Source organism: Salvelinus fontinalis, chromosome 12 (genome assembly GCF_029448725.1).
Source record: "Salvelinus fontinalis isolate EN_2023a chromosome 12, ASM2944872v1, whole genome shotgun sequence".
NCBI classification, from domain to species: domain Eukaryota; kingdom Metazoa; phylum Chordata; class Actinopteri; order Salmoniformes; family Salmonidae; genus Salvelinus; species Salvelinus fontinalis.
Window position 1 is genome coordinate 13,885,598 of NC_074676.1, and position 26,830 is coordinate 13,912,427.

The 26,830-nt window shown below is 45.8% G+C and overlaps 1 protein-coding gene across 3 annotated transcripts in view; it reads right to left on the minus strand.

Moving 5' to 3' along the window:
* Positions 1-26,830, minus strand: part of LOC129866838 (SLIT-ROBO Rho GTPase-activating protein 1) — a 163,266-nt gene that overhangs the window by 23,281 nt on the left and 113,155 nt on the right. For 2 of the 3 annotated variants that reach the window (XM_055939809.1, XM_055939810.1), the window contains exons 9-17: positions 16,546-16,743; positions 15,858-15,942; positions 14,495-14,522; positions 10,824-10,857; positions 7,018-7,078; positions 5,832-5,909; positions 4,919-5,053; positions 2,003-2,111; positions 1,065-1,289 (exon numbers count right to left, since the gene is read on the minus strand). In XM_055939809.1, coding sequence (XP_055795784.1) covers positions 1,065-1,289; positions 2,003-2,111; positions 4,919-5,053; positions 5,832-5,909; positions 7,018-7,078; positions 10,824-10,857; positions 14,495-14,522; positions 15,858-15,942; positions 16,546-16,743 — 953 coding nt within the window. Of the gene's footprint in view, positions 1-1,064; positions 1,290-2,002; positions 2,112-4,918; positions 5,054-5,831; positions 5,910-7,017; positions 7,079-10,823; positions 10,858-11,586; positions 11,696-14,494; positions 14,523-15,857; positions 15,943-16,545; positions 16,744-26,830 lie in introns of all 3 variants that reach the window. The other variant, XM_055939811.1, reaches the window with a different exon arrangement.

Below are 26,830 nucleotides of genomic sequence, written 5' to 3' on the forward strand. Positions count from 1 at the left end.
TCATCCTCACAGCTGTGGAGCTAGCTGGCCCAGAGTCTTGACTCTGGTCTGTTTTAATGTACTGTACTTCTATGTGCTGCACTTTAGGTTAGAGTTTCCTTACTAACCTCGTCAAGGCCGATATGTAAAGCTAAGGAGTTGGCAATACAGCACTAACAGATCTGGGACAAGGCTAGTGCTCTTCGGGGGTAGATAACCTCTCGCTGCTCAACTGTGGAGCTAGTTGGCTTGGGAACTTTACTCTGCTCTGTTTTAACATAGTTCTACGTGCTCCACTACTTGACATTATAATGATGACGGTTTCCTTGCCAAGTGACTTGTCTCCTTTCCTCTACCCTGATGAAGGGTCTTTACGGTGATCGTTTAGTCTGTCTCACCTCGTCGAGGCAGATATCTAAAGATTCAAAATCTCGAACGCAGGAAAATAAGCTCTCCCCCTTGTCATATTTTCTCACCAAAGACACCTCACCAGTTAGCCTAATTAGCTGTATTAACTCTCGCTCATGATGTATTGAGACAGCTGTGGCCCTTGGACGGACTCCACACCGCGTGCATACATATCTGCAACATGGAGCATTATGTCCCTTACGAAGGGGTCATTTGGCTGCGAGCCGGAGTTAGACTACAATCACAGGACGGGAATGAGAAAAACACCCACGACTTTGTAAAGAGCTCTCGGGCCAACACCTCACCTTGCACATCTGTGAAGCTCGTCAAAATTACATCATCGCAAGTTGCCCGTATCGAGAATCACTAATGAATGACCCCTGACCCCATAAACGGGAGACCCTGCTCACTCAATCATCTCACATGGTCCCACAGGTCAGGGAACTTGTGGAATATCAGGGAAATGTTGATTTCAGACAGGGAAAGCCAGGTAATTTAACACATTTCATTGAAAAGTCATGGAATTCTTAGTGTCGAACAGTGGGAACCCTGACCTGACCAGTAGTCTCCGCCGGCTATGCACTTCACATAAACGGGCTCATCCAGGTCCATTCTAGTAGTTATATTTCGAAGCTCAGGTCTATGTTCTAGTAATTACATTTCTATGTTCAGCTCACCAGTAGTCTCCCCCGGCCATGCACTTCTCGTAGACGGGACCGTCCAGCTCCTTGGCGTCGGGGAAGATGGTCTCGTGGTGGATGATGACGGTCTTGATGATCTCGTTGACGTGCGCCTGGCACGACACCTGGTCCTCGATGTTGGGCGTGGGCATGAGGGTGGGGCCGAAGCAGATGGCCAGGTTATAGGGGTCCATCATGTTCTCATCACTGTACTGGGACAGGCTGGGGGGGGGGGGGGGAGAAATAGAGAGATACAGGGTTTACACACAACAATCGACTTTACGTTAAGATAAGTTGGCGTAATCTCTTCAACAAGATAGTGGATCAACGTTGCCCTTCACAAAACACAGCATTTTCATTAGTTTGTGTACAAACAGGAATGAGTTCTCTGTGGTACAGCTGTATTTTCAGCCGAGGCACCAGATAGCCTGCGTATCCTCTCACTGTCTGGGTAGTGATCGATTCTCAAACCTTGTAATAACCTAACAGAGTTCACGCTGTCATGATGCTCCTCTCTGTATCACATGAACAGTAAATAAACAACGACAGCCTTTCAGGTAGAGTAAATTACTCAGGAATACATCTCTCCAGTCACTTCTTATTAGTGGACACGTCTAACTTAACACTAGCTCATCATTTTCTCTCCCTCTCTCTGCATACAGTAACAAACCAGAGTGTACTGTACACTGATCTTAAAAGGTTCAAGTTTAGGGCTATTTGGTGATTGACTAACATGTTCCCCATACAGTAGTACAGTCAATGTGTGTTTTGTACTTACTAATGGTATATCAAATAAGCCTGGGTCATATTATTCATTAGGGCACACAATGGAAAACAAACATTTGGAGTTTCCTATTGGACAAGTCCCTTTCAGTCCATTTTCTTCCGTTTGATGCCTAATGAATATGACCCTGGACTGGTTGTTGAGGACTTACTGGTTGAGAAAGGCGAAGAGGTAGCGCATCACGATGAGGACAGACCTGGGCACGGCGGTCAGGAGGATCTTACGGATGTACAGGGATCTTTCATACAGGTTCTCTATTCCTGAGAGAGCGAGCGAGCGGGAGAGAGAGAGGGAGAGATGTATTAAATCAGTCACTATTGCACATCATGTAAATCTTGGAAATACAGACCAGAGCCATTTAGGCTACAATGATTTAGATTCAGGTTGAACAGTTTTTAGCCTGATCTATACTTCTTATTAGTATGCATGAAGCTATTTAAAATACATGTATTCGAGGTTGTGTTTGTGTGTCACACACGCTAACGTATCAGCCATTAAGCTGATTAAAGTCTTCCTGTCACAGTGAATCGGGTGACATTCAGGGACAATCTCTGTCTGTGCGTCGTCCCTGATCTTCTCTAAAATGTGCCTGACATGCCACTTTGCAGGGCTGCATATTTAATGGCGGATATCCATCTGAATGTGCCCACTCACTCATTGATACCCAGTGTGCCTGGAGCTGTAAGCAGCATATTAAGGGCGAGGCCATTAGGATAAGGCCCAACTCTCTATAGCAGGGGGGCCGGAACACAATCATAATCATTTGTGCACTGCGTATTTGAAAATAACAATAAATTCATACCTTGATTACATTGAGACACGATCACATGTCTCTTTTTTGGTGTGTGTGTGTGGGGGGGGGGGTACTTGGTGTGTGTGTGTGGGGGGGGGGGTACTTGGTGGGGGGGGGGGGGGGTTACTTGGGGGTGGGGGGGGGGGGGGGGGGTTACTTGGGAACAGATTTTCTAAATTATTCCTGGTCTTTTTTCTTTTTTTAAACCAAAAACTAAAATACACCCCCCCCAATTAAATCACTTGTGGGCTGGATTTGGCACACCTGTTGCCGGCCCCTGCTCTATAGCCTGGTTGAACCAGACTTAATGCTACACTCAATGGTGAGCGCCACATTCACTCTGGTTTAATCAGGCTACAATCTCATGGGCCCTTACAAAGACTTACTAACCATAGATGAAGCTCTGAGCAGCTCCAAATACCAGTAAGGATACTCACACTGTTCTTAAAACCGTTATAAATATCATTGAGGACAATTCCACAGTTATAAATCACACTGGAATAAATGCTGCCGCTTCCAGTTCTGTTGCTGCCCTAAATATCACAAGAAAGTGACACTCTAACAGATGGGAAAGGGAGCGTGCGCGCACGTGCACGAGTGCCTACTTTAGTTTAAAAAAGCACTGATTGTAAGTGCTTGGGCAAGAGTGTCTACTAAAGGACTAAAGTACAAATGTACCTTGCACTGTTTCTCTACCTCTTCGTATCTCTCTCTGTTATCATCTCCGTCTCGATTCTCTCTTGTCAGCGAGAGGAAAAAAATTAAACTCTGCCGTATTGATCCATTTTTTGTCACTGCTGCAATAATTATGACAAAGCATCTCACAAAACTTTAGTCTTGTGTCAGAACGATCATACAAAGCGTTGCGCGCTGCTCAATTACGCTTTAACTCGCCCATCTCCTCTGTTCCAAAGCAGCCCATTTCATGTTTTTCCATTGGCCACGACGATGGCTTCCTGAAATAGCGCTGTCACCGTGAAACGAGTTTGGGCCATCAGGGAGATGGGCTTTAGGGAATACTTGTGATGTTATTCATCTTACGTGAGTTCTCCTCTGCATGGTTCCTGAACACTTCAGAAGGATGCTATTTAAAGAACAGTCACACCCCCCCCCCTCCCTCTTTCCTCACGATCACCCCACCTCACTCGCTGTGGAAGACCGTAGACAGACAAGGCAGAAACTTGCAACTACACAACCTCATGTACAGACACGTGTGTTTGTCCAATACCCAGTAAGGCAGCCATTTAAAGTAAACTTGACACTGTGCTGGATACAGGGTTTTATTCATATGGAGACTGCTGGCTGGGCACGAGGCCCACTCTCCAAGCGCTGGTATGTTAGGCCTTAGAGAATGTAAACAACAGGGAATCCCCATCCCTCACAAGTGTAAGCCAATGCCATATATCACACACACACACACACACACACACACACACACACACACACACACACACACACACACACACACACACCCCACCAAAGGCATTACAGCACACGTCGAGTACAGTACATGTGACTCACACTAGCCAGTTTATTGTTCTTGAACAACAGTGGCTACTCCACTAGTCCACCCTCAAAGCCCCCCCACATGACATCTTATAAGGTCAGAGCGAATCCCACAAAGGGCTGACTGAACTACGTCAGACCGTGTCACACTGCCGTTACGGTAAGAGAACAATACGGCCGTCTGTGTGAGAGAAGCGAAGTCACCACTGTTTGGTTTGATGTAAACACTGCTGTACTTCTGCCTTTCTACATTTCATCACCCAACACCAGGCTGTACGGTGAGCTTCGTGTCCCAGCTCATCCCATGAATGCTCTAGTCAGCGCAGAAGACCGAACAACACAAAGTGGTACTATTCACACCCGGGCACAAAGACGGGGTAACACAGCAGCATGCTATTGACAAAAACAGCCCAGACGAGCAAGTAACTATAATGTCTAGGCCCAAGTCTGTTTGTGATGATTTCCCCAAAGTGGGACATTACGAGTTGGCCTGCAAAGAGCATGTGAATACGGTCTAACTAATGACGCCGTTTCATCTGCTACACGTCCCATCAATGCCATGAACAAGGCCACTTAGGAGCCACATGGCTCATAGAACGCCCCTGGTCTGGCTGACACACAATGAGTCACAATGCACTCCCATTGAATATCAACACACTACGTTGAACATCATATGTATACCCATAATGTGTGTGTCTCAGTTTGAGTGTGTATTATACTGTAGTACACCCAGCTGTGTGGAGACGACTGGTAACTAAAGCTACTTACTGATACTGGAGAGGAGGTCGTTAAATCTTTCCTTGGGCAAGAGGGACTTTTCCAGGCCCCGGAAGTAGAGTTTGAGAACACCGGCCACTGAGTTGATGTCGTGGTTGTTCTCGTCATCTGTCAACGGGTCGTTACCTGGGAGACCGATAAGTGTATGTGAGGGATATGTTGTATGCAGGTAATGATGTGATTTCCCCTCACTAGAAGGAAGTTAAACTTACACACTGGCAACGCCTCAGGACTACCTGGCCTGATGACTTCTTGCTGGCCCCAGTCCACCTGGTCGTGCTGCTGCTCCAGTTTCAACTGTTCTGCCTACGGCTATGGAACCCTGACCTGTTCACCGAACATACTACCTTGTCCCGGACCTGCTGTTCTCAACCCTCTCTCTCTCTCTCCCTCGTCGCTCGCTCTCTTTACTGCACCTGCTGTCTCAACCTCTGAATGGTCAGCTATGAAAAGCCAACTGACATTTACTCCTGAGGTACTGACCTGTTGCACCGTCTACAAACACTGTGATTATTATTTGACCCTGCTAGTCATCTATGAATGTTTGAACATCTTGAAGAACGATTTGGCTTTAATAATGGCCATGTACTGTTATAATCTCCACCCAGCAGAGCACTGGCCACCGTGCTTCTACATCTGCATTGCTTGCTGTTTGGGGTTTTAGGCTGGGTTTCTGTATAAGCACTTTGTGACATCTGCTGATGTAAGAAGGGCTTTATAAATACATTTGATAAGTTCCTACCAGTGTAAACAAATTATTTTAAAATAGTACATGAAGTGGCAACTAGACCAAGTCAAAGTCTGTAGCTACAAAGTATTATATAATCAATTCAAGTCCACTCATATCCACTCATTTCAAATGTGTGAAGTGTCAATTGACTGTAACATGTTAATAACATCCCACCTCTCTCAAATGAGTTCTTGATGTCATTGATTTCCATCTGAGACCCGGACACACGGAATATTCCTTGATGTTGAAGGCCTGAAGAGAACAAAGAACAGAGCGAGAAAGAGAAAGAAAGAGAGGAGATAGAGATAGAGAGAGAAAGACACACACACACATTTAGTTCATGGTGACAGGCAGCCATTACAAAAAACACCAGTGCAAAAAGCCAGTTTAAATCCCAACTAAAAGGCCACATCCCGTTCCTCCAGCCCTTCACTTTTCCAATTAAAGATAATTAATGAGCGAGAGAGACTGCAATCAAGTCTCACTAAAGTGTCCTCCAGCCGGGATTTAATAAGGAGATAGGTCAGAGGTTAGTGCAGAGCTTAATTAGCCGATGTCTGCCCCATCACAAGACGGCCGCCCCAGTACTGTAAGACGTCGCCGGTGTCCGCAAAACGCGGAAAGAGGTCATTAGCGTCAAATGATTAAGCTGACATGTTCTGTAAGAGTATTATTACAGTAATAGCCTAACTAACCTATTTCACAGCGTGTGTGAAGGAAGTGTGTGTGTGTGTTGCATCATTAGAGATGTTTAGAGAACTCAGGTGCCCAAAAGCCTGTTTTAGCATGGCCAGCACCACTGAGGACTTTCACCATTTTGAAGTAGTCAACTGGGTGGGACTTCCTATGGGTGAAGGAAGGATCACACAATTCCATCCAGGTCATCAGGGGGGATCAGCCAATTCATTATACTCGTGAGCAAACATCTCATAATGGAGATGGCCTCAATGGAGCTTCCTGCGCGCTCACAGACGCCAATAAAAGGGACGGATACAATGTTGCGATCTCTCTACGGTTGCATCCCATTGGTTGTATGGAGGGTTGCAGTAAACAAGATGGTATCTGCGTAGTCTTTCCCATGAATGACTAAAATGAAATGGATTCTAACACTGACACGGGAAGAATGGACCCACGCAAACAATGAACACTGAAATTGCCGGAATGTTACATTTGATCAAACTTGGAAAGGTCAAATATTGAACAGGTTGAACACAATTTAGGAGCTTTTAAAAAGAAAAACATCTGCACCAAATAGCAATTTGACTGTTACACTTGGTTGGCCTGCAAATGGTGTGAAAATGAAAGAAAACCATAGCTGTTGCATTGCGAAATATTAGTAAATCATGGATGATCAACTCACCATACAGATTGATGAATCGAATACAGCTCTCAACCACGCGGGGGATAGCTTGTCCAGAGTCCTTCACAACAAGAGGAATGGCATGTCATTAGTGATAGATGGTTCATCCTCAAACGCAATATATTATACACTTTACACACACATTTTTATCTACATGCATGTCCACCATTAGACTGATAATGATCGGTAACATTTTACTGAAGCCCCCCTTACGTATGCATTTATAAAGCCTTTATAACAACTATATAAGACATTATACCATCTGCCATAGGCATGAGAGGGACTACGGTAGTGTTACCAATGATCATATTGAAAGTTTACAGAGACAGACTGGAGTTTTGCAGCTGCAGAACCATTCACGCCACTCACAACGTCTCCATGATTTTAATAGATCACTAAATCTACAGTAGTGACTCACTGACCACAACGACAAGCCTGTGCAAGTGTTCCTCTTACCCAATACAACTCTACGGGGCTCCAATGGTACAAAGAAATGGCCTCTTTATTGTGTTAAGTCAACACTTGAGCACACTTGGGAGTGATAAGTTATGTGAGGTTATGTAACGGCACTACTAACGCACTCCTATGGAGTGGAGAGTAAGAAGGGGAAAGAGGAGGAACTGTCCCTTTACAGCAGGGGTCCCCAATTACATTCATCCGTGGACATATTCTTCCTTGACCGGATGGTCGGGGGACTTGAACATAGTTATAAATCATTTGTACAGTGCAAATTGACCTCAAGAATCCCAAACAGATTTAGTATTTGACAAAAAAATAATAATTTAAATCCTTAATTACATTGGGATGAGTCTTTATTTATGCGTGGGAATAGTTGGGAACAGATTTTCTAAATTAAAATAACCTTGAGTTGATTTCCTGGTGATTTTACAAAAATATAAAACACAACATGTACAGCGTTGGTCCCATGTTTCATAAGCTGAAATAAAAGAAGAGACATTTTCCATATGCACAAAAGGCTAATTCCTCAACAGCAACAAAAATTGCACAAATATGTGAACATCCCTGTTAGTCAAAATGTGTCCTTTGCCAAGATAATCCATATATAATTCGTTAAACAGAATTACCATTATACAGCTGCATCTTGTGCTGCGGACAATAAAACGGCACTCTAAAATATGAAGCTGTCCGGGTGGCTGGTCTCAGACGAGCCCGCAGGTGGAGAAGTCAGATGTGGAGGTCCTGGGCTGGCGTGGTTACACATGGTCTGCGGTTTTTAGGCCAGTTTGACGTACTGCCAAATTCTCTAAAACAACGTTGGAGGTGGCTGCCAATGGCACGCTCCCTCAAAACTTGAGACATCTGTGGCATTGTGTTGTGTGACAAAACTACACATTTTAGAGTGGCCTTTTATTGCCCCCAGCACAAAGTGCACCTGTGTAATGATCATGCTGTCTAATCAGCTTCTTGATATGCCACACCTGTCAGGTGGATGGATTATCTTGGCAAAGGAGAAATGCTCACTAACAGGGTTGTAAACAAATCTGTGCACAACATTTGAGAGAAATAAGCTAAATGTGCCTTTGGAAAATTTTGGGGATCTTTTATTTCAGCTCATGAAATAATTTTACATGTTGCGTTTACATTTATATACACACATACAAGTTTGGACACACCTACTCATTCAAGGGTTTTTCTTTATTTTTACTTTTTTCTTCATTGTATAATAATCAAAACTATGAAATAACACATATGGAATCATGTAGTAACCAAAAAAAGTATTAACCAAATCAAAATATATTTTATATTTGAGATTCTTCAAAGTAGCCACTCTTTGCCTTGATGACAGCCTTGCACACTCTTGGCATTCTCTCAACCAGCTTCACGAGGAATACTTTTCCAACAGTCTTGAAGTTCCACATATGCTGAGCACTTGTTGGCTGCTTTTCCTTCACTCTGCGGTCCAACTCATCCCAAACCATCTCAATTGGGTTGAGGTCGGGTGAATGTGGAGACCAGGTCATCTGATGCAGAACTCCATCACTCTCCTTCTTGGTCAAATAGCCCTTACACAGCCTGGAGGTGTGCTTTGGGTCATTGTCCTGTTGAAAACCAAATGATAGTACCACTACGCGCAAACCAGATGGGATTGCATATCGCTGCAGAATGCTGTGGTAGCCATGCTGGTTAAGTGTGCCTTGAATTCTAAATAAATCACACAGTGTTACCAGCAAAACACCCCGACAGCATCACACCTCCTCCCTGATTCACGGTGGGAACCTCGGAGATCGGAGATCATCAGTTCACCTACTCTGCGTCTCACAAAAACACAACAGCTGGAACCAAAAATCGCACATTTGTACTCATCAGACCTAAGGACAGATTTCCACTGGTCTAATGTCCATTGAAAGTGTCATCTTCTTATTGGTGTTCTTTAGTAGTGTTTCTTTGCAACAATTCGACCATGAAGGCCTGATTCACACAGTTGATGCTGAGATGTGTCTGCTACTTGAACTCTGTGAAGCATTTATTTGGGCTGCAATCTGAGGTGCAGTTAACTCTAATGAACTTATCCTCTACAGCAGAGGTAACTCTGAGTCTTCCTTTCCTGTGGCGGTCCTCATGAGAGCCAGTTTCATCATAGCGCTTGATGGTTTTTGTGACTGCACTTGAATAAACTTTCAAAGTTCTTGAAATTTCCCGGATTGACTGACCTTCATGTCTTAAAGTAATGATGGACTGTCGTTTCTCTTTGCTTATTTGAGGTGTTCTTGCCATAATATGGACTTGGTATTTTACCAAATAGGGCTCTCAACTGTATACCACCACTACCTTGTCACAACACAACTGATTGGCTAAAACACATTGAGGAAAGACATTCCACAAATTAACTTAAAGGCACACCTGTTAATTGAAATGCATGTGTTATTTCATAGTTTATGTCTTTACTATTATTCTACATTGTAGAAAATAGTAAAGATAAAGAAACACCCTGGAATGTGTAGGTGTGTCCAAACTTTTGACTGGTACTGTACTATTTGTGTTTGCTCAGAAAACCTAAGGGGCCAAACAAACACACCGGGCACGGGCTGACCACTGGGAAACTCTGCATTACACAAAACACATTCCTCCCTCCCTCAGTAGAAGGGTACAGATCTGCACTCCAGAGTAGCTTACACTTTGCAGAAGTACCAGCTGCCATCTCTCTGCTGGGGCAGAGAACTCTTACATGCTTCTAATCATGTTTTGGCTCTGTTTTCACCCCAGGGGATATACACATGGCCCCAAACACAGAAATCATGCCAGGATTCCAGGAATCACCGGCTACCAATGCTCTGTAGCGGAGATGGACAGGGCCTGGGCCACTACACTGCATGCTGATGTAATACAATCACATGATGTGAGGACTAAGCCAGATAGGTATGGGATTTCTCCCAACATATACTATCAACGTAGATGTTGGAAGGTTTAAAATAAGTGTTGGGTATTCTAATAATTGTACAATGTAATCTGAGCCAAATTGTAAGAACGGGATAGATGTTTAATTTACTGGGTACGGGCCAAGTTATACTTCAGTATCCAGCTCAACCATGGACACAGGGATATAGGAATTAGGATATCAATGAAATGACATCTATAGATGTGGGCAGTTCAGTCTTTCAGAGCAAACCTCCAGGGAGTTAGTATTGCACATCAACACACACAGGTCCAAGATTTTCACAGACAGGAAGTGGCAGTGGTGTTAGGGGCAGGGAAGAAAGAGAGACAAACAGACTGAGGGAAGTCAGTATAGACAGACAGGCAGCAGTAGGGATCGGTCCCTTTAGACTCCAGGTTCTCCACTCTACCTGGTGTCTGGCGTGCGAGTTCCGTCGTCCGCGGCTACAAGGAAGAGTAAAAGGAAGCAGAGAGAGCAGGAGGAGAGAGAACGAGAGAGAGAGAGAGAGAGAGAGAGAGGCGAAACCGAGATTAAATCACCACAGCAGCCACCTACAGTACCACAGCCTAGCCCAGCCCTCACCCCCCACACACTGAGTACAGAGCGGCTATCAAACGCGGCGGAAGCAGCAGGGAGGACAGCAGGGCACTATGAGGTGGTGAATCCCTTATCGCTCTGGCCACCGTCCCCTGGCTGTCGCATATATCCTGCTGACAATGGCTGCTTTCATACCAGCCAGAGGAGAGAGAGAGAGAGAGAGAGAGAGAGAGAGAGAGAGAGAGAGAGAGAGAGAGACAAAGAGAGGGAGGAATACCAATGCCATTGCTGACGGCATGGACTCAGGGGGAAAGATGGAGACAAACATCGTCCCTCAATCCTCTCCTCCTTCACCCCCCCCCCCCACTCCATGCTCACGTGCCCTCTGCTCTGCCATTATTCCACCTCCCCTGGATTCACCCTGTCAGTACCAATGCTGTTTCTGTGCTTCCCCAGCATTTGAGACTACACAGCTGCAGAGAGAACCCGAAAAAAATAGAACCACAGACTTTTAGTCGGCGTAATGATCAAACCCCAGGAAAAAGGACAAGCGAGAGTGGTTGAGTTACGGTCGTCATTATGGTAACGGTCGGAGAGACGGTCGGTAGCGATTTGAGGCCGGACTTGACCTGTACCTTGACAAAGGACTCCAGATTGCCATTAAACAACTTGACGTTAAAGACCGAGCGGGGCCTAGCCCTCCTATTCGTGCCACCGTGAGGTTTTGGCGGCACATTGGGAGGCCTAGAAAATGGAGACGGTGTTACAGAAGCTAGAGAAATCGTCCACCATGAACATACAGTATACATAGTTTGGTAAAACATTCTGACATTGAGAGTACAGATGCGTGCTTAGACCAAGTAAGCATGCATTTTCTAAACTATGGCAAAAAAGTGACTTGTGTTGTCGTTTATGGGGTCAGTCAGGGACAGGTAAGCCTGCTCTGAGAGTTTCCGAGTGTTCGTCGTGAAATGATGCTGGGCCCTGATCGGATATCCCCACTAGTCTCATTGAGCGGTTACCAACTCCTATATAGTTAGAGGGCTTGATAGCCTTCCTTTGCCTTTCCACCCAACATCAAAGGTCATGAAAATAACAGGCCTGCTGGTTGGAGTGTGAGGGGGCGCCTTGCGGTAGCATCCACCTCACGACATGTCCCGGTGGGAGAGGGTGTGTGTGTTTGTGTGTGGCATCTAGGACGGGGGTGGTTGTCTCGTGAGTTCAGTAATCTCACGACCGTTACCAGCGGGGTTGTCCCTCTAGTCATCCCCCGTTGCTCCCATACTGATATTAACTACTGTCATTCTCATGGTTTCCACTGGAATAGGCAAGAGAAGAATGCTCATGGAGCATAACTAACGAAATGACAGTTAACTCAAATGTACGCTTAATATAGAGAATTCATTATACAAGAGGCAAAATTCACAAGTTCTACAGCACAACTGCAGAGTCATATCTGAAGTGTAAAACTAATAACGACTCAATAATCCATGCTCTCTGGGAATGCGATGAAGTCAGGAGGTTGTGGGCGGAGCTATAAGGTTTGCTGTCAAAAGTATTACAATGTAAACTTTGTTTTAATCCGTCTGTCTGCATATTTCAAGACATGGCATATGGGGGTGTAGTGAGATACACAATGGGCTGGACGATTCTCATCTCATCACTCATCTTGAAAAAACGTATACTAAAAACTTGGAAGTCAATCAATCTGCCATCATTAGTACAATGGAAAAATCGAATGATTTATTATTGAAATAACATGGGTGACCGAGAAAAATAAATTGGTACAATTTAAGGCCAGGTTACAAACAATAATACAGGCACTAGGGATGGGGGTGTGAGCATGTGGGTGTGAGCATGTGGGTCTGGGCAAATGAGATGTAGTCATTGTTCATGTGTCTAAGTTGTTATTCGTAATTATACGTTTGTATATGGAGTAAACCATTTTTGAATACAATAATACCCTGTACCAAGAGCAAAGTGTCAAAACAATCAATATACCAGACTGCTTAAAGTCGAGAGAAATGTTTCATTATTCATAGAATCACCCTCAACCTTAAATGTGATCCGTTTCAAGAAGCTAGGCCTATGTCTCACGTCACTAGTTCACAGGAGAGACATTTGAACGCTTTCTTTTTTTAATTATCAAAATGCATTTTTGGGCAGAAATGGAACATGTGAACTTTCATGTGCCTTAATTACAAACTTGTATGCAATCTGTAAATACGAAAAAATGTGTTAAATTACGAGCCTAGTTGGTTTATCCACGGAAAAATATAGGAACCTTCCCATTAGCCGTGATTGGCTGAGATAATGGATGGGCTGGACGTACTGAGAGACGAATTCGGATTGGCCTGCCATGTAGCATACTTCTGTCTATAACATGAGCTTCTAAGTATGTGTACATACAACGCGGCATTAGAGCTGGGATTATGGTTCATTGTTTAGCTAGCTAGATGTCTAAACCAAAGACTACACTATGCAAGTAACCATTTCACTGTACTGTTTACACCTTCTGTATCCTGTGCATGTGACAAATAAACATTTGATATAGTTTCTGTTTACCAGAGACGGTAATGTGAAGAACAACATGACCTGCACCAAAATCAGATTAGGATACTGGCCAAGGTCTAGATAGTGTATTTTCACTACTACTTTCTGCTTCAACTTTCACCACGTATAGTCTTGAAATCTTTGGTTGTTTACTACACTACCGTACTCACTCTGTTTAGCAAATGGCCTCACATGTGAACCCTTAAAGAGATGGGTGGGGCTAAGGCTTAAAAGGGTGTGAACGATGCTGAATGGGCGTAGACAAAGAAGAGCTCTCCAGTCAGTGTACCAAAACATTCACGGGCCATTTTCTCAAAAGTGGGGTTACAAGTTTATCAACTTTCAAAGCAGAATTACTTTCCCATTGTTCCTTAACTGTAGTGTATGATATACAATTTTCTAGCTCTGAGTCTCTACTTTAATCCAATGTAAAAATACAATTTAAAATTTAGGACCGAATCCAGGTGGTGGGTCACAAATATTCCCTCCAAAAGGGACTTTGATCTTGATACTAACACACAGTCCATTTGCATACAAATGACAGTATTTCTCCCTCTCTCTCCCCCTGTGAAAGAACATTGCTTTGCTATCTGAGAGAATTCAAAAAGGGGGGAGGGGGATTCAGAATCATTTCCATGCCATGCTCGGCATATGGCAAATTAAATCCCAGGGGAGTCCAGAGCAGTAACATCTGCTCTCTCTGCTCCGCTGTCCATCTCTCCAAGGTCAGCAGTTACAGTAGGGATTACTTCACTGTGCACATAGTGATGATGGAGAAACATTTCACACGGCTAACTTATTTTCTTTACAATCCAGTGTAAATGTGTCTAGACGTTATTGGAAATTTGACTCTAGGAGGATAACGAGAAATAGTGTTCGCAATGGAAAGTACAATGACTTTTGGGGAAGGTTTTTAAAGAACTGAATTTGGACAACTCGGTCTTATTAAAACCTAAGAGGTTTGTATATGAGATAGTGGTAGGATCTTACCTCGTGGTCATATAGTCCCCTCTGTGACCTGTGGAGACCGAAGGGAGAAAGGGGAAGAGAGAGCGATTAGAGGGGGGACATGAGTTGAGACTTGGGACCTGTCCCCGAGACACTGCAGAGCTTTGTGCACACGCTCAGTAAAGCACGATGCAGCCCTGCCATCTGCCCATAACCTCTGGCCTCATTATTATACTCTTAGGTAAAGAGTATTTCTTTTTAGGGCAATCTCAGTAGACATGGTACAAAAAGAGAGGTTAAAGACCCTCGTGACACATCACAGTAAAATAGAAGGATGTATTGTATAAGGAAATGGTAAAATACTGGTAAAAGATGGGTTACTCTGTGGACATCTGAGGGGTGGAATTAAGATTAGCGGGATTGGTCGATTTGCGGATGCACTTGGGAGTCCAGTAAAAATAGGAAGAGGCTATATGTATGTATATTGAATGTTTATGTTTTCCACCAGGTCCTCCAACCAGGGAAGGGGGTGGTTCAAATAAATACAAATAAAAGATAAAGACGCATGACGACGACACACACACACACACTCACGCAATTGAAAGCTTTGTAGAAGGCAGGATCCCTTGGCTCGTCATAATCAAAGTCCCAATTCTCGATCTCAACTCCCTGTACAGTCAACAGATTGACTAAGAGCGACCGATTGAGACCACCCTGGGAGCAGCCTTTATTGTTGCTATCAGGAACAGGAGCAGCTCAGTGTTGACAGAAGCTTAGTCAAAGGCCTTGAGGAGATATACCACCGATGTAGAGCACAGGGACCCCAGACATAACAGTAATATGCGCTAATGCTGCCGGGCCATTAAGCTAACCACTAATCAATCTCTAAGAAGGATAATACAGCAGCACAGTCCCTTTAGCTCTGACTTGGCTCGCTAATGCTGAGATTATTTCTCAGTCGTGAGACCCGATGGAGAAAGTAGCACAAGGGAAATGTTACCACGTCCAGAGGAGATTGAAATGGACCATTTTCGAATCAACCAAGTATGTTATTAACTGTTTCTAACTAGCTGAGTTCTAAAGCACAGCATTTCGTTCAGAAAGTGCATGCAATCTTTCTCTTTCACTTAGCCAGGAGTTCCTTTACAAACCCCAGCCCACTGAAAACAGACAATAGCCAAGACTTTCTGTCAGTGTACTGTTTAATACATATGGAAACATGCTTAGTTAACAACTGAGCCAAACTAAGCCCAGTCATTTTCCTCCTGTCTTGATGGTGGAATGACCGACAGACATACGGACAGACAGAGGGCATAGACAGACCGACAGAGGGGACAGACAGAGGGGACAGACAGAGGGGACAGACATGAAGTAGGCCATGACATTAGGGTCTCTGACCCCTTACCTTCTCCCAGAGTCCTCTTCAGCAGGTCGTGCTTGGCCTGCAGTTTGGAGATGAGATTGCTGCCCTCCAGAAACTCACGGAATTTCTGTGGAGAATTCAGAGTAATTACTAGGGCTGATGAGCCAAGTGAGCGTTGCCTGCCCTTAAGACACCAATCTCTGATAAGGCAGCCACAGGTAAAGGACACAACGACAATGGGAGTTTTTTTTTTAAAGCTTTTTCGCACCATGTCTAACTTTAGACAGCCAGGAGGACGCAATAACAGAGAATAGCCTAGTCGCTCGCTAAGGAAGAGATACTTTTGGAGAGCTTTGTGTCAGAGTTACATTGCCCAGAGAGGGAATACATAATATATTCAGCATTTTAAAGCTCTTAAAAAAGACAAATAAATCACTAGAAAAACAAGTACAGTGAGCACATACTATTTTTGTCACATGCTCTATTACTAAGATACATTACAACTACTATCATGACACCACGGATCACAACGATCCAACGTAGTCAACATGTATTCATATTTTCCAGCCAATCGATCAACAGCAGCAATTTCTATAGCGACTGTCAGTCTGAATTCAAAGTCAGCACAACTTACTGAAAATATTTTTGCTACTGTGTTCAATGAATATGACCCTGACCAGTTCTCTCCAGTCATAGCCCAGAGGTTACCATTAGAGGGCGCTCCACTCACCATGAAGTAGAACTGCTCCGTCTCCTGCTGGTTGGCCCTCCGCTTGGCGATGCTGGGCTTGCTGAGGTAGGTCTCCGACACGGTGGACTTGACCGACTCGGTGGAGCGGCTGTGGTGGAAACACTCGGACACGTCATAGTCTTCAATGGTTACCATATCCTGGATGGTGGTCAGGGTGGCCTCTGACGTCTTCTTGATCTGAACAGAACACAAGAGAGGACCACAACTTTACTACAGGTTCACAGTGAAGGAAGGAAGACACTACAGACCCTGATTCGATTCCAGGCTGAATCACAACCGGCCCAGCGTCGTCCAGTTTGGGCGGGGGAGGCCGTCATTGTAAAAAAGATTTGTTCTTAACTGACTTGCTTAGTTAAATAAAGGTTAAATAAATACAAATAAAAACAATTCAAATAACTTATACCACCCTCTTAATGTGAGAAATTCATGGCTTTCTGCCAGCCTCAGACGCAGCATGACAAATGCACCAGTCCTTGAGCATGACTCCAGACCAGGCAATCAATTTACAGACACAGATAGAATAGAGCTGGAAGGTAGGTAGGGAGGGAGGAATGATGCTCAGTCCCAGGCTTTTCATTCTTATTTCCATAGCCGCCACTTCACTGTCAGCGATTGCTTTTCCAAGAGCTTATAAACGCCAGGGCTTGGCCAAGCATATCCCATCACCTCCAACAGAGGGAGGACACCACAATGCAATATTCCACTAGACACTGACGGTAACCGTGACTAAGTCAAAAAGATACCTCTTTCCAGGGGATGATGTATGCATTGTGTTAAAGCTTTAATGAAATGCATGTTATTTGCGAACAAACTGTTCCCACCTTCAAATAGGTCTCACTCAGAGACATGTTGGCTCCTGAAAACACTCCCATTCCACTGATGCCCTGATGTGATACATTTGGTGGTGGGGGGGGGGGGGGTCGAAGGAGAGAGATGAAAGAGAGAGAGAGAGAGAGAGAGAGAGAGAGAGAGAGAGAGAGAGAGAGAGAGAGAGAGAGAGAGAGAGAGACTAAGAAGAGAGTTAGGAGGTAGATAGACGGGGGAAAGGATGGTGCTGCATGCCGAGGGCTCACATGATTTCAGAGAGCATGTGTTCACCTGATGAAGTGGTTCAGAGAGAATGAGAGAGAGAGAGATACCTGCCAGAACCTGAGATTGACTGTCGAATGTGTCAGCGTGAGTCATCGACACAGAAAAGTTGCAGAGAGAAAAAGAAGAGCGAGAAGGGGAGAGAGAAAGAAGGAGAGCGAGAGACAGAAGGAGAGAGAGAGAGAGAAGGAGAGCGAGAGGGGGAGAGAGAAAAATAAGGAGAGTGGGAAATAAGGAGAGAGATAAAGAAGGAGAGAGAATTTGAGAGAGAGAGAGAGAGAGGCCAACTCGCAAAGAAAAGAAACAGCCTAACCACCATCTGAAGCAGAAAACGCCACTCTGCATACAACAGAATTCTGACAGGGAGGTTACGGCGTGTGACCATCAAAGTCAGAAGGCATGTACTACTGATAGACGAGCTAGTAACTAGTCGAGATGTGAGTGCTTGAATGACAAATATCTCAATGAAACCCATGACCTCTATTAGGAGAACAACATTGGCGTTACATGGTTTCACATGTAGCTACGACACACAGAGACAGGAACAGATTATAGCTCGTCTTTCTATTGTCTGACCCATGACTCGTTTGCCCCACCTGAGAAAAACAGGGTGGTATGAATGAACCCAAGGCTCTCTTTCTTTCAAGTCCCCTTTCATCTGTGTGTTGTTACGTTTAACGGATCACACAACTGATTCTGCGTACGCACACACACACACACACACACACACACACACACACACACACACACACACACACACACACACACACACACACACACACACACACACACACACACACACACACACACACAAAATGGCTGTAATGAATGTCATTCATTGCTATGTGGAGCAAAGAAACAAAAATGACACACTATGCCAAGAAAGCATGCCAAGTCCCACTGTCATTCGTCACTATGTTAAGCAAAAACAGAAATGGCACACCATGCCAAGAAAGAGAGGCCATCTGGTGGGCAGGACACAGAGCAGTGGTTCCTCGTCCTGACCTGTGTGGGGCATCCGTTTCATCCAGGCAGACAAGGTCATGCAGCACCATGGCTTTTCACGACCTCCCACACAGAGGGGTGCTGCCTGCACTGACTACATACAGCCAGTGTGAAAGCACCAGCTGGGCTTAGGCATCAACAACAACTCCCCGTTCAGAAATACATTACACACCCAGTGTGATAGGCTGAGCCTTGTAGCCCAGCATGAAATACCCCAGTCAAACCACAAACATACAGTACTACAACACTATAGGTCTGGACAGGGAGAATGACAGTGTACGATAGGAAATTGAGGGTTGGCAGGCGATTAAGCTTCTTATAGCTTAGACGTTTCAAATTAAAGACGTCCTAAATCACCAAACAAACTTTTCAGGCTTTCGCTATTATAGTACTACCTTCAATTACTAAGCGAACTGGATCATTTGAAAGTTTCAGATGAGTGATGATTCTGGAATGAGGAGTGAGGAGTGGTGATACTGAGTGGAATGAGGAGTGGTGATTCTGAGTGGAATGAGGCGTGGTGATACTGAGTGGAATGAGGCGTGGTGATACTGAGTGGAATGAGGCGTGGTGATACTGAGTGGAATGAGGCGTGGTGATACTGAGTGGAATGAGGCGTGGTGATACTGAGTGGAATGAGGCGTGGTGATACTGAGTGGAATGAGGCGTGGTGATACTGAGTGGAATGAGGCGTGGTGATACTGAGTGGAATGAGGAGTGGTGATACTGAGTGGAATGAGGAGTGGTGATACTGAGTGGAATGAGGAGTGGTGATACTGAGTGGAATGAGGAGTGGAGATACTGAGTGGAATGAGGAGTGGTGATACTGAGTGGAATGAGGAGTGGTGATACTGAGTGGAATGAGGAGTGGTGATACTGAGTGGAATGAGGAGTGGTGATACTGAGTGGAATGAGGAGTGGTGATACTGAGTGGAATGAGGAGTGGTGATACTGAGTGGAATGACGAGTGATGATACTGAGTGGAATGACGAGTGATGATACTGAGTGGAATGACGAGTGATGATACTGAGTGGAATGACGAGTGATGATATTGAGTGGAATGAGGGTGCTTAAAATTCCCTTCCTTTCGCGTGACGGGATTGACCAACATTCTGCTTTGATGGGACTCAAAAGACCTGCGTCTTCCTATATTACCACTCCTACTATGAAGAGACGCTTTGTGAATACGGGTCCAGAGTTGCACTGTTTAGGACCAGCCCATGGGTTCCATCACCACCGTGCCCTTGGCACGGGAGTACAGTACCTTTCCTAACTAACTCCTGGGTATGAGACGAGCCCCCTTTTCCACCAGCCTCTCCTGGGTGGGCCTGTGGAGGCCAATGGGCCCAGCTGTCACAGTATGGAGAGGACCCACGCATGCGAGAGAATCGCTCCCAGCTAAATAGCTGTTGAAAGTCACTGTATTATTCAGCAGACTACTAGTTACCAGTGTTGACTGCTAGGCTCAATTACAGCCGGGCTTTTAGATAGATGCGCTCACTGGAATATGCCAGTGAGGCCCAGCAGGATTAGAGCAGGAGGCCTGGAGGTGATCCCTGTGACTGCTGGGGGGGGGGGGGGGGGGCTGAGACTACAAGGCCATAAGGAGAAAGATACTTGTCCCTAATGGAATATAGACATTTCTTATCACCTTGATTCTAGAACTACAGACCTTCTTGACATTTGGCATTTAGGGTCTTCAAGTTGTATTTGGCTTCTGAACTCTGGGGTTGAATATAATAATAATGCCATTTAGCAGACACTTATCCAAAGTGACATACAATCATGAGAGCATACATTTTACGTATGGGTGGTCCTGAGAATCGAACCCACTACTCTGGCATTACCAGTGCTATGCTCTACCAACTGAGCTACAAAGACCATGGGCAGCCTGACAAGTGACTTCACAACTAACACATCTCCAGTATAAAACTTGTCTGGTGAGGAGCAGGACTTCTATCCATCAGGGTCTGTGGTGAGTAGGAGGACTCCTATCCATCAGGGCCTGTGGTGAGTAGGAGGACTTCTATCCATCAGGGTTTGTGGTGAGTAGCTGGACTTCTATCCATCAGGGTTTGTGGTGAGTAGCTGGACTTCTATCCATCAGGGCCTGTGGTGAGTAGCTGGACTTCTATCCATCAGGGTTTGTGGTGAGTAGCTGGACTTCTATCCATCAGGGTTTGTGGTGAGTAGCTGGACTTCTATCCATCAGGCTCTGTGGTGAGTAGCAGGACTTCTATCCATCAGGGCCTGTGGTGAGTAGCTGGACTTCTATCCATCAGGGCCTGTGGTGAGGAGCAGGACTTCTATCTATCAGTGCCTGTGGTGAGTAGCAGGACTTCTATCCATCAGGGCCTGTGGTGAGTAGCAGGACTCCTATCTATCAGGGTCTGTGGTGAGTAGCAGGACTCCTATCCATCAGGGTCTGTGGTGAGTAGCAGGACTCCTATCCATCAGGGTCTGTGGTGAGTAGCAGGACTCCTATCCATCAGGGTCTGTGGTGAGTAGCAGGACTTCTATCCATCAGGCTCTGTGGTGAGTAGCAGGACTCCTATCCATCAGGGTCTGTGGTGAGTAGCAGGACTCCTATCCATCAGGGTCTGTGGTGAGTAGCAGGACTCCTATCCATCAGGCTCTGTGGTGAGTAGCAGGACTTCTATCCATCAGGGCCTGTGGTGAGGAGCAGGACTTCTATCCATCAGGGTCTGTGGTGAGTAGCTGGACTTCTATCCATCAGGGCCTGTGGTGAGGAGCAGGACTTCTATCCATCAGGGTTTGTGGTGAGTAGCTGGACTTCTATCCATCAGGGTCTGTGGTGAGTAGCAGGACTTCTATCCATCAGGGTCTGTGGTGAGTAGCAGGACTTCTATCCATCAGGGCCTGTGGTGAGGAGCAGGCTAATCTCCTGATCGGTGAGTCAGGGCTGCGGCTGGCCAACAGTAAGCTAACACTGAACACACATCTCCTAGGCTTTGATGTGCCACCCTGAGGTTTATCTGTAGAGAAACAAACAACGGCTCCCTACAAAGGAGACCGTATTGGATTGCCAGGGTTAGTGCAAAACGCCTAGAGAATATCCATTAAGTTTGGTACACATCTAGCGAGAGAGAGAGAGAGAGGAGGAAAGAGACTGTCTGTATCTATCTAAAGCCGTGTTTCATCCAAATCTCAGAGGCAAAGGGAATTTAAATAACTGGATTAATAGCGAGCTCTGAGAAACACCCACGTTGAATGGCGAAGGAATTGTAATAAACACAACTCTGTCCTCTGAGAAGGGTAGAGGTTTAACCAACACAGCATAACATATTCCAGAATTTCTGAAAATATATCTGCATATATACACCCAAGACCAGAGGACCACAGTGGGCCGTCCCATGCTAAATAGCTCCCAGGCTTCCATCTCTGACGTTAATAAATCACCTTATCCATGTTTTCTTACACCCTCTCATGGAGTCAAGGGTCGAGGAAACAGCTGCATGTCAATTGATAGCAGAAAACAAAAAACAGCTTTTCACTTCCTGCCTGGAACAGATCTTGGTCAGTCAAATCCTTGCCTCATCCGTCCTTGTTTCCTCAATTCCTTTCAAAGGGCATTGGCGGAGAGGATACAAGGTCCCTCCCTCAGACCTCCTCATCCAATGAGCTTGGAGAGGAATTGAGAAAACAAGGACGGAAGAAGCAAGGAATTGACAGCTTGGCACGTTTGAAATAGCCAATGTGTGTACAGTTCTGCTTCAGTGTTTTGACAGCCCCTGGAAAGGCCTTTTCAATTACACACCATGCCAAGAAAGAGGCCATCTGGTGAAAGAGAGAAAGAGGCCATCTCAGCAGTGGTTCCCCGTCCTGACCTGTGTGGGGCATCCGTTTCATCCAGGCAGACAAGGTCATGCAGCACCATGGCTTTTCACGACCTCCCACACAGAGGGGTGCTGCCTGCACTGACTACATACAGCCAGTGTGAAAGCACCAGCTGGGCTTAGGCATCAACAACAACTCCCCGTTCAGAAATACATTACACACCCAGTGTGATAGGCTGAGCCTTGTAGCCCAGCATGAAATACCCCAGTCAAACCACAAACATACAGTACTACAACACTATAGGTCTGGACAGGGAGAATGACAGTGTACGATAGGAAATTGAGGGTTGGCAGGCGATTAAGCTTCTTATAGCTTAGACGTTTCAAATTAAAGACGTCCTAAATCACCAAACAAACTTTTCAGGCTTTCGCTATTATAGTACTACCTTCAATTACTAAGCGAACTGGATCATTTGAAAGTTTCAGATGAGTGATGATTCTGGAATGAGGAGTGAGGAGTGGTGATACTGAGTGGAATGAGGAGTGGTGATTCTGAGTGGAATGAGGAATGGTGATACTGAGTGGAATGAGGCGTGGTGATACTGAGTGGAATGAGGCGTGGTGATACTGAGTGGAATGAGGCGTGGTGATACTGAGTGGAATGAGGCGTGGTGATACTGAGTGGAATGAGGCGTGGTGATACTGAGTGGAATGAGGCGTGGTGATACTGAGTGGAATGAGGCGTGGTGATACTGAGTGGAATGAGGAGTGGTGATACTGAGTGGAATGAGGAGTGGTGATACTGAGTGGAATGAGGAGTGGTGATACTGAGTGGAATGAGGAGTGGAGATACTGAGTGGAATGAGGAGTGGTGATACTGAGTGGAATGAGGAGTGGTGATACTGAGTGGAATGAGGAGTGGTGATACTGAGTGGAATGAGGAGTGGTGATACTGAGTGGAATGAGGAGTGGTGATACTGAGTGGAATGAGGAGTGGTGATACTGAGTGGAATGACGAGTGATGATACTGAGTGGAATGACGAGTGATGATACTGAGTGGAATGACGAGTGATGATACTGAGTGGAATGACGAGTGATGATATTGAGTGGAATGAGGGTGCTTAAAATTCCCTTCCTTTCGCGTGACGGGATTGACCAACATTCTGCTTTGATGGGACTCAAAAGACCTGCGTCTTCCTATATTACCACTCCTACTATGAAGAGACGCTTTGTGAATACGGGTCCAGAGTTGCACTGTTTAGGACCAGCCCATGGGTTCCATCACCACCGTGCCCTTGGCACGGGAGTACAGTACCTTTCCTAACTAACTCCTGGGTATGAGACGAGCCCCCTTTTCCACCAGCCTCTCCTGGGTGGGCCTGTGGAGGCCAATGGGCCCAGCTGTCACAGTATGGAGAGGACCCACGCATGCGAGAGAATCGCTCCCAGCTAAATAGCTGTTGAAAGTCACTGTATTATTCAGCAGACTACTAGTTACCAGTGTTGACTGCTAGGCTCAATTACAGCCGGGCTTTTAGATAGATGCGCTCACTGGAATATGCCAGTGAGGCCCAGCAGGATTAGAGCAGGAGGCCTGGAGGTGATCCCTGTGACTGCTGGGGGGGGGGGGGGGGGGCTGAGACTACAAGGCCATAAGGAGAAAGATACTTGTCCCTAATGGAATATAGACATTTCTTATCACCTTGATTCTAGAACTACAGACCTTCTTGACATTTGGCATTTAGGGTCTTCAAGTTGTATTTGGCTTCTGAACTCTGGGGTTGAATATAATAATAATGCCATTTAGCAGACACTTATCCAAAGTGACATACAATCATGAGAGCATACATTTTACGTATGGGTGGTCCTGAGAATCGAACCCACTACTCTGGCATTACCAGTGCTATGCTCTACCAACTGAGCTACAAAGACCATGGGCAGCCTGACAAGTGACTTCACAACTAACACATCTCCAGTATAAAACTTGTCTGGTGAGGAGCAGGACTTCTATCCATCAGGGTCTGTGGTGAGTAGGAGGACTCCTATCCATCAGGGCCTGTGGTGAGTAGGAGGACTTCTATCCATCAGGGTTTGTGGTGAGTAGCTGGACTTCTATCCATCAGGGCCTGTGGTGAGTAGGAGGACTTCTATCCATCAGGGTTTGTGGTGAGTAGCTGGACTTCTATCCATCAGGGTTTGTGGTGAGTAGCTGGACTTCTATCCATCAGGGTCTGTGGTGAGTAGCAGGACTTCTATCCATCAGGGCCTGTGGTGAGTAGCTGGACTTCTATCCATCAGGGCCTGTGGTGAGGAGCAGGACTTCTATCTATCAGTGCCTGTGGTGAGTAGCAGGACTTCTATCCATCAGGGCCTGTGGTGAGTAGCAGGACTCCTATCTATCAGGGTCTGTGGTGAGTAGCAGGACTCCTATCCATCAGGGTCTGTGGTGAGTAGCAGGACTTCTATCCATCAGGGTCTGTGGTGAGGAGCAGGACCTCTATCCATCAGGGCCTGTGGTGAGTAGCAGGACTTCTATCCATCAGGGTCTGTGGTGAGGAGCAGGACTTCTATCCATCAGGGTTTGTGGTGAGTAGCAGGACTTCTATCCATCAGGGTCTGTGGTGAGGAGCAGGACTTCTATCCATCAGGGTCTGTGGTGAGTAGCAGGACTTCTATCCATCAGGGCCTGTGGTGAGTAGCAGGACTTCTATCCATCAGGGCCTGTGGTGAGTAGCAGGACTTCTATCCATCAGGCTCTGTGGTGAGTAGCAGGACTTCTATCCATCAGGGCCTGTGGTGAGTAGCAGGACTTCTATCCATCAGGGCCTGTGGTGAGTAGCAGGACTTCTATCCATCAGGGCCTGTGGTGAGTAGCAGGACTTCTATCCATCAGGGTCTGTGGTGAGTAGCAGGACTTCTATCCATCAGGGTTTGTGGTGAGTAGCTGGACTTCTATCCATCAGGCTCTGTGGTGAGTAGCAGGACTTCTATCCATCAGGGCCTGTGGTGAGGAGCAGGACTTCTATCCATCAGGGTCTGTGGTGAGTAGCAGGACTTCTATCCATCAGGGTCTGTGGTGAGTAGCAGGACTCCTATCCATCAGGATCTGTGGTGAGTAGCAGGACTTCTATCCATCAGGGTCTGTGGTGAGTAGCAGGGCTTCTATCCATCAGGGCCTGTGGTGAGTAGCAGGACTCCTATCCATCAGGGCCTGTGGTGAGGAGCAGGACTTCTATCCATCAGGGTCTGTGGTGAGTAGCAGGACTTCTATCCATCAGGGTCTGTGGTGAGTAGCAGGACTTCTATCCATCAGGGTCTGTGGTGAGTAGCAGGACTTCTATCCATCAGGGTCTGTGGTGAGTAGCAGGACTTCTATCCATCAGGGCCTGTGGTGAGGAGCAGGACTTCTATCCATCAGGGCCTGTGGTGAGTAGCTGGACTTCTATCCATCAGGGCCTGTGGTGAGGAGCAGGCTAATCTCCTGATCGGTGAGTCAGGGCTGCGGCTGGCCAACAGTAAGCTAACACTGAACACACATCTCCTAGGCTTTGATGTGCCACCCTGAGGTTTATCTGTAGAGAAACAAACAACGGCTCCCTACAAAGGAGACCGTATTGGATTGCCAGGGTTAGTGCAAAACGCCTAGAGAATATCCATTAAGTTTGGTACACATCTAGCGAGAGAGAGAGAGAGAGGAGGAAAGAGACTGTCTGTATCTATCTAAAGCCGTGTTTCATCCAAATCTCAGAGGCAAAGGGAATTTAAATAACTGGATTAATAGCGAGCTCTGAGAAACACCCACGTTGAATGGCGAAGGAATTGTAATAAACACAACTCTGTCCTCTGAGAAGGGTAGAGGTTTAACCAACACAGCATAACATATTCCAGAATTTCTGAAAATATATCTGCATATATACACCCAAGACCAGAGGACCACAGTGGGCCGTCCCATGCTAAATAGCTCCCAGGCTTCCATCTCTGACGTTAATAAATCACCTTATCCATGTTTTCTTACACCCTCTCATGGAGTCAAGGGTCGAGGAAACAGCTGCATGTCAATTGATAGCAGAAAACAAAAAACAGCTTTTCACTTCCTGCCTGGAACAGATCTTGGTCAGTCAAATCCTTGCCTCATCCGTCCTTGTTTCCTCAATTCCTTTCAAAGGGCATTGGCGGAGAGGATACAAGGTCCCTCCCTCAGACCTCCTCATCCAATGAGCTTGGAGAGGAATTGAGAAAACAAGGACGGAAGAAGCAAGGAATTGACAGCTTGGCACGTTTGAAATAGCCAATGTGTGTACAGTTCTGCTTCAGTGTTTTGACAGCCCCTGGAAAGGCCTTTTCAATTACACACCATGCCAAGAAAGAGGCCA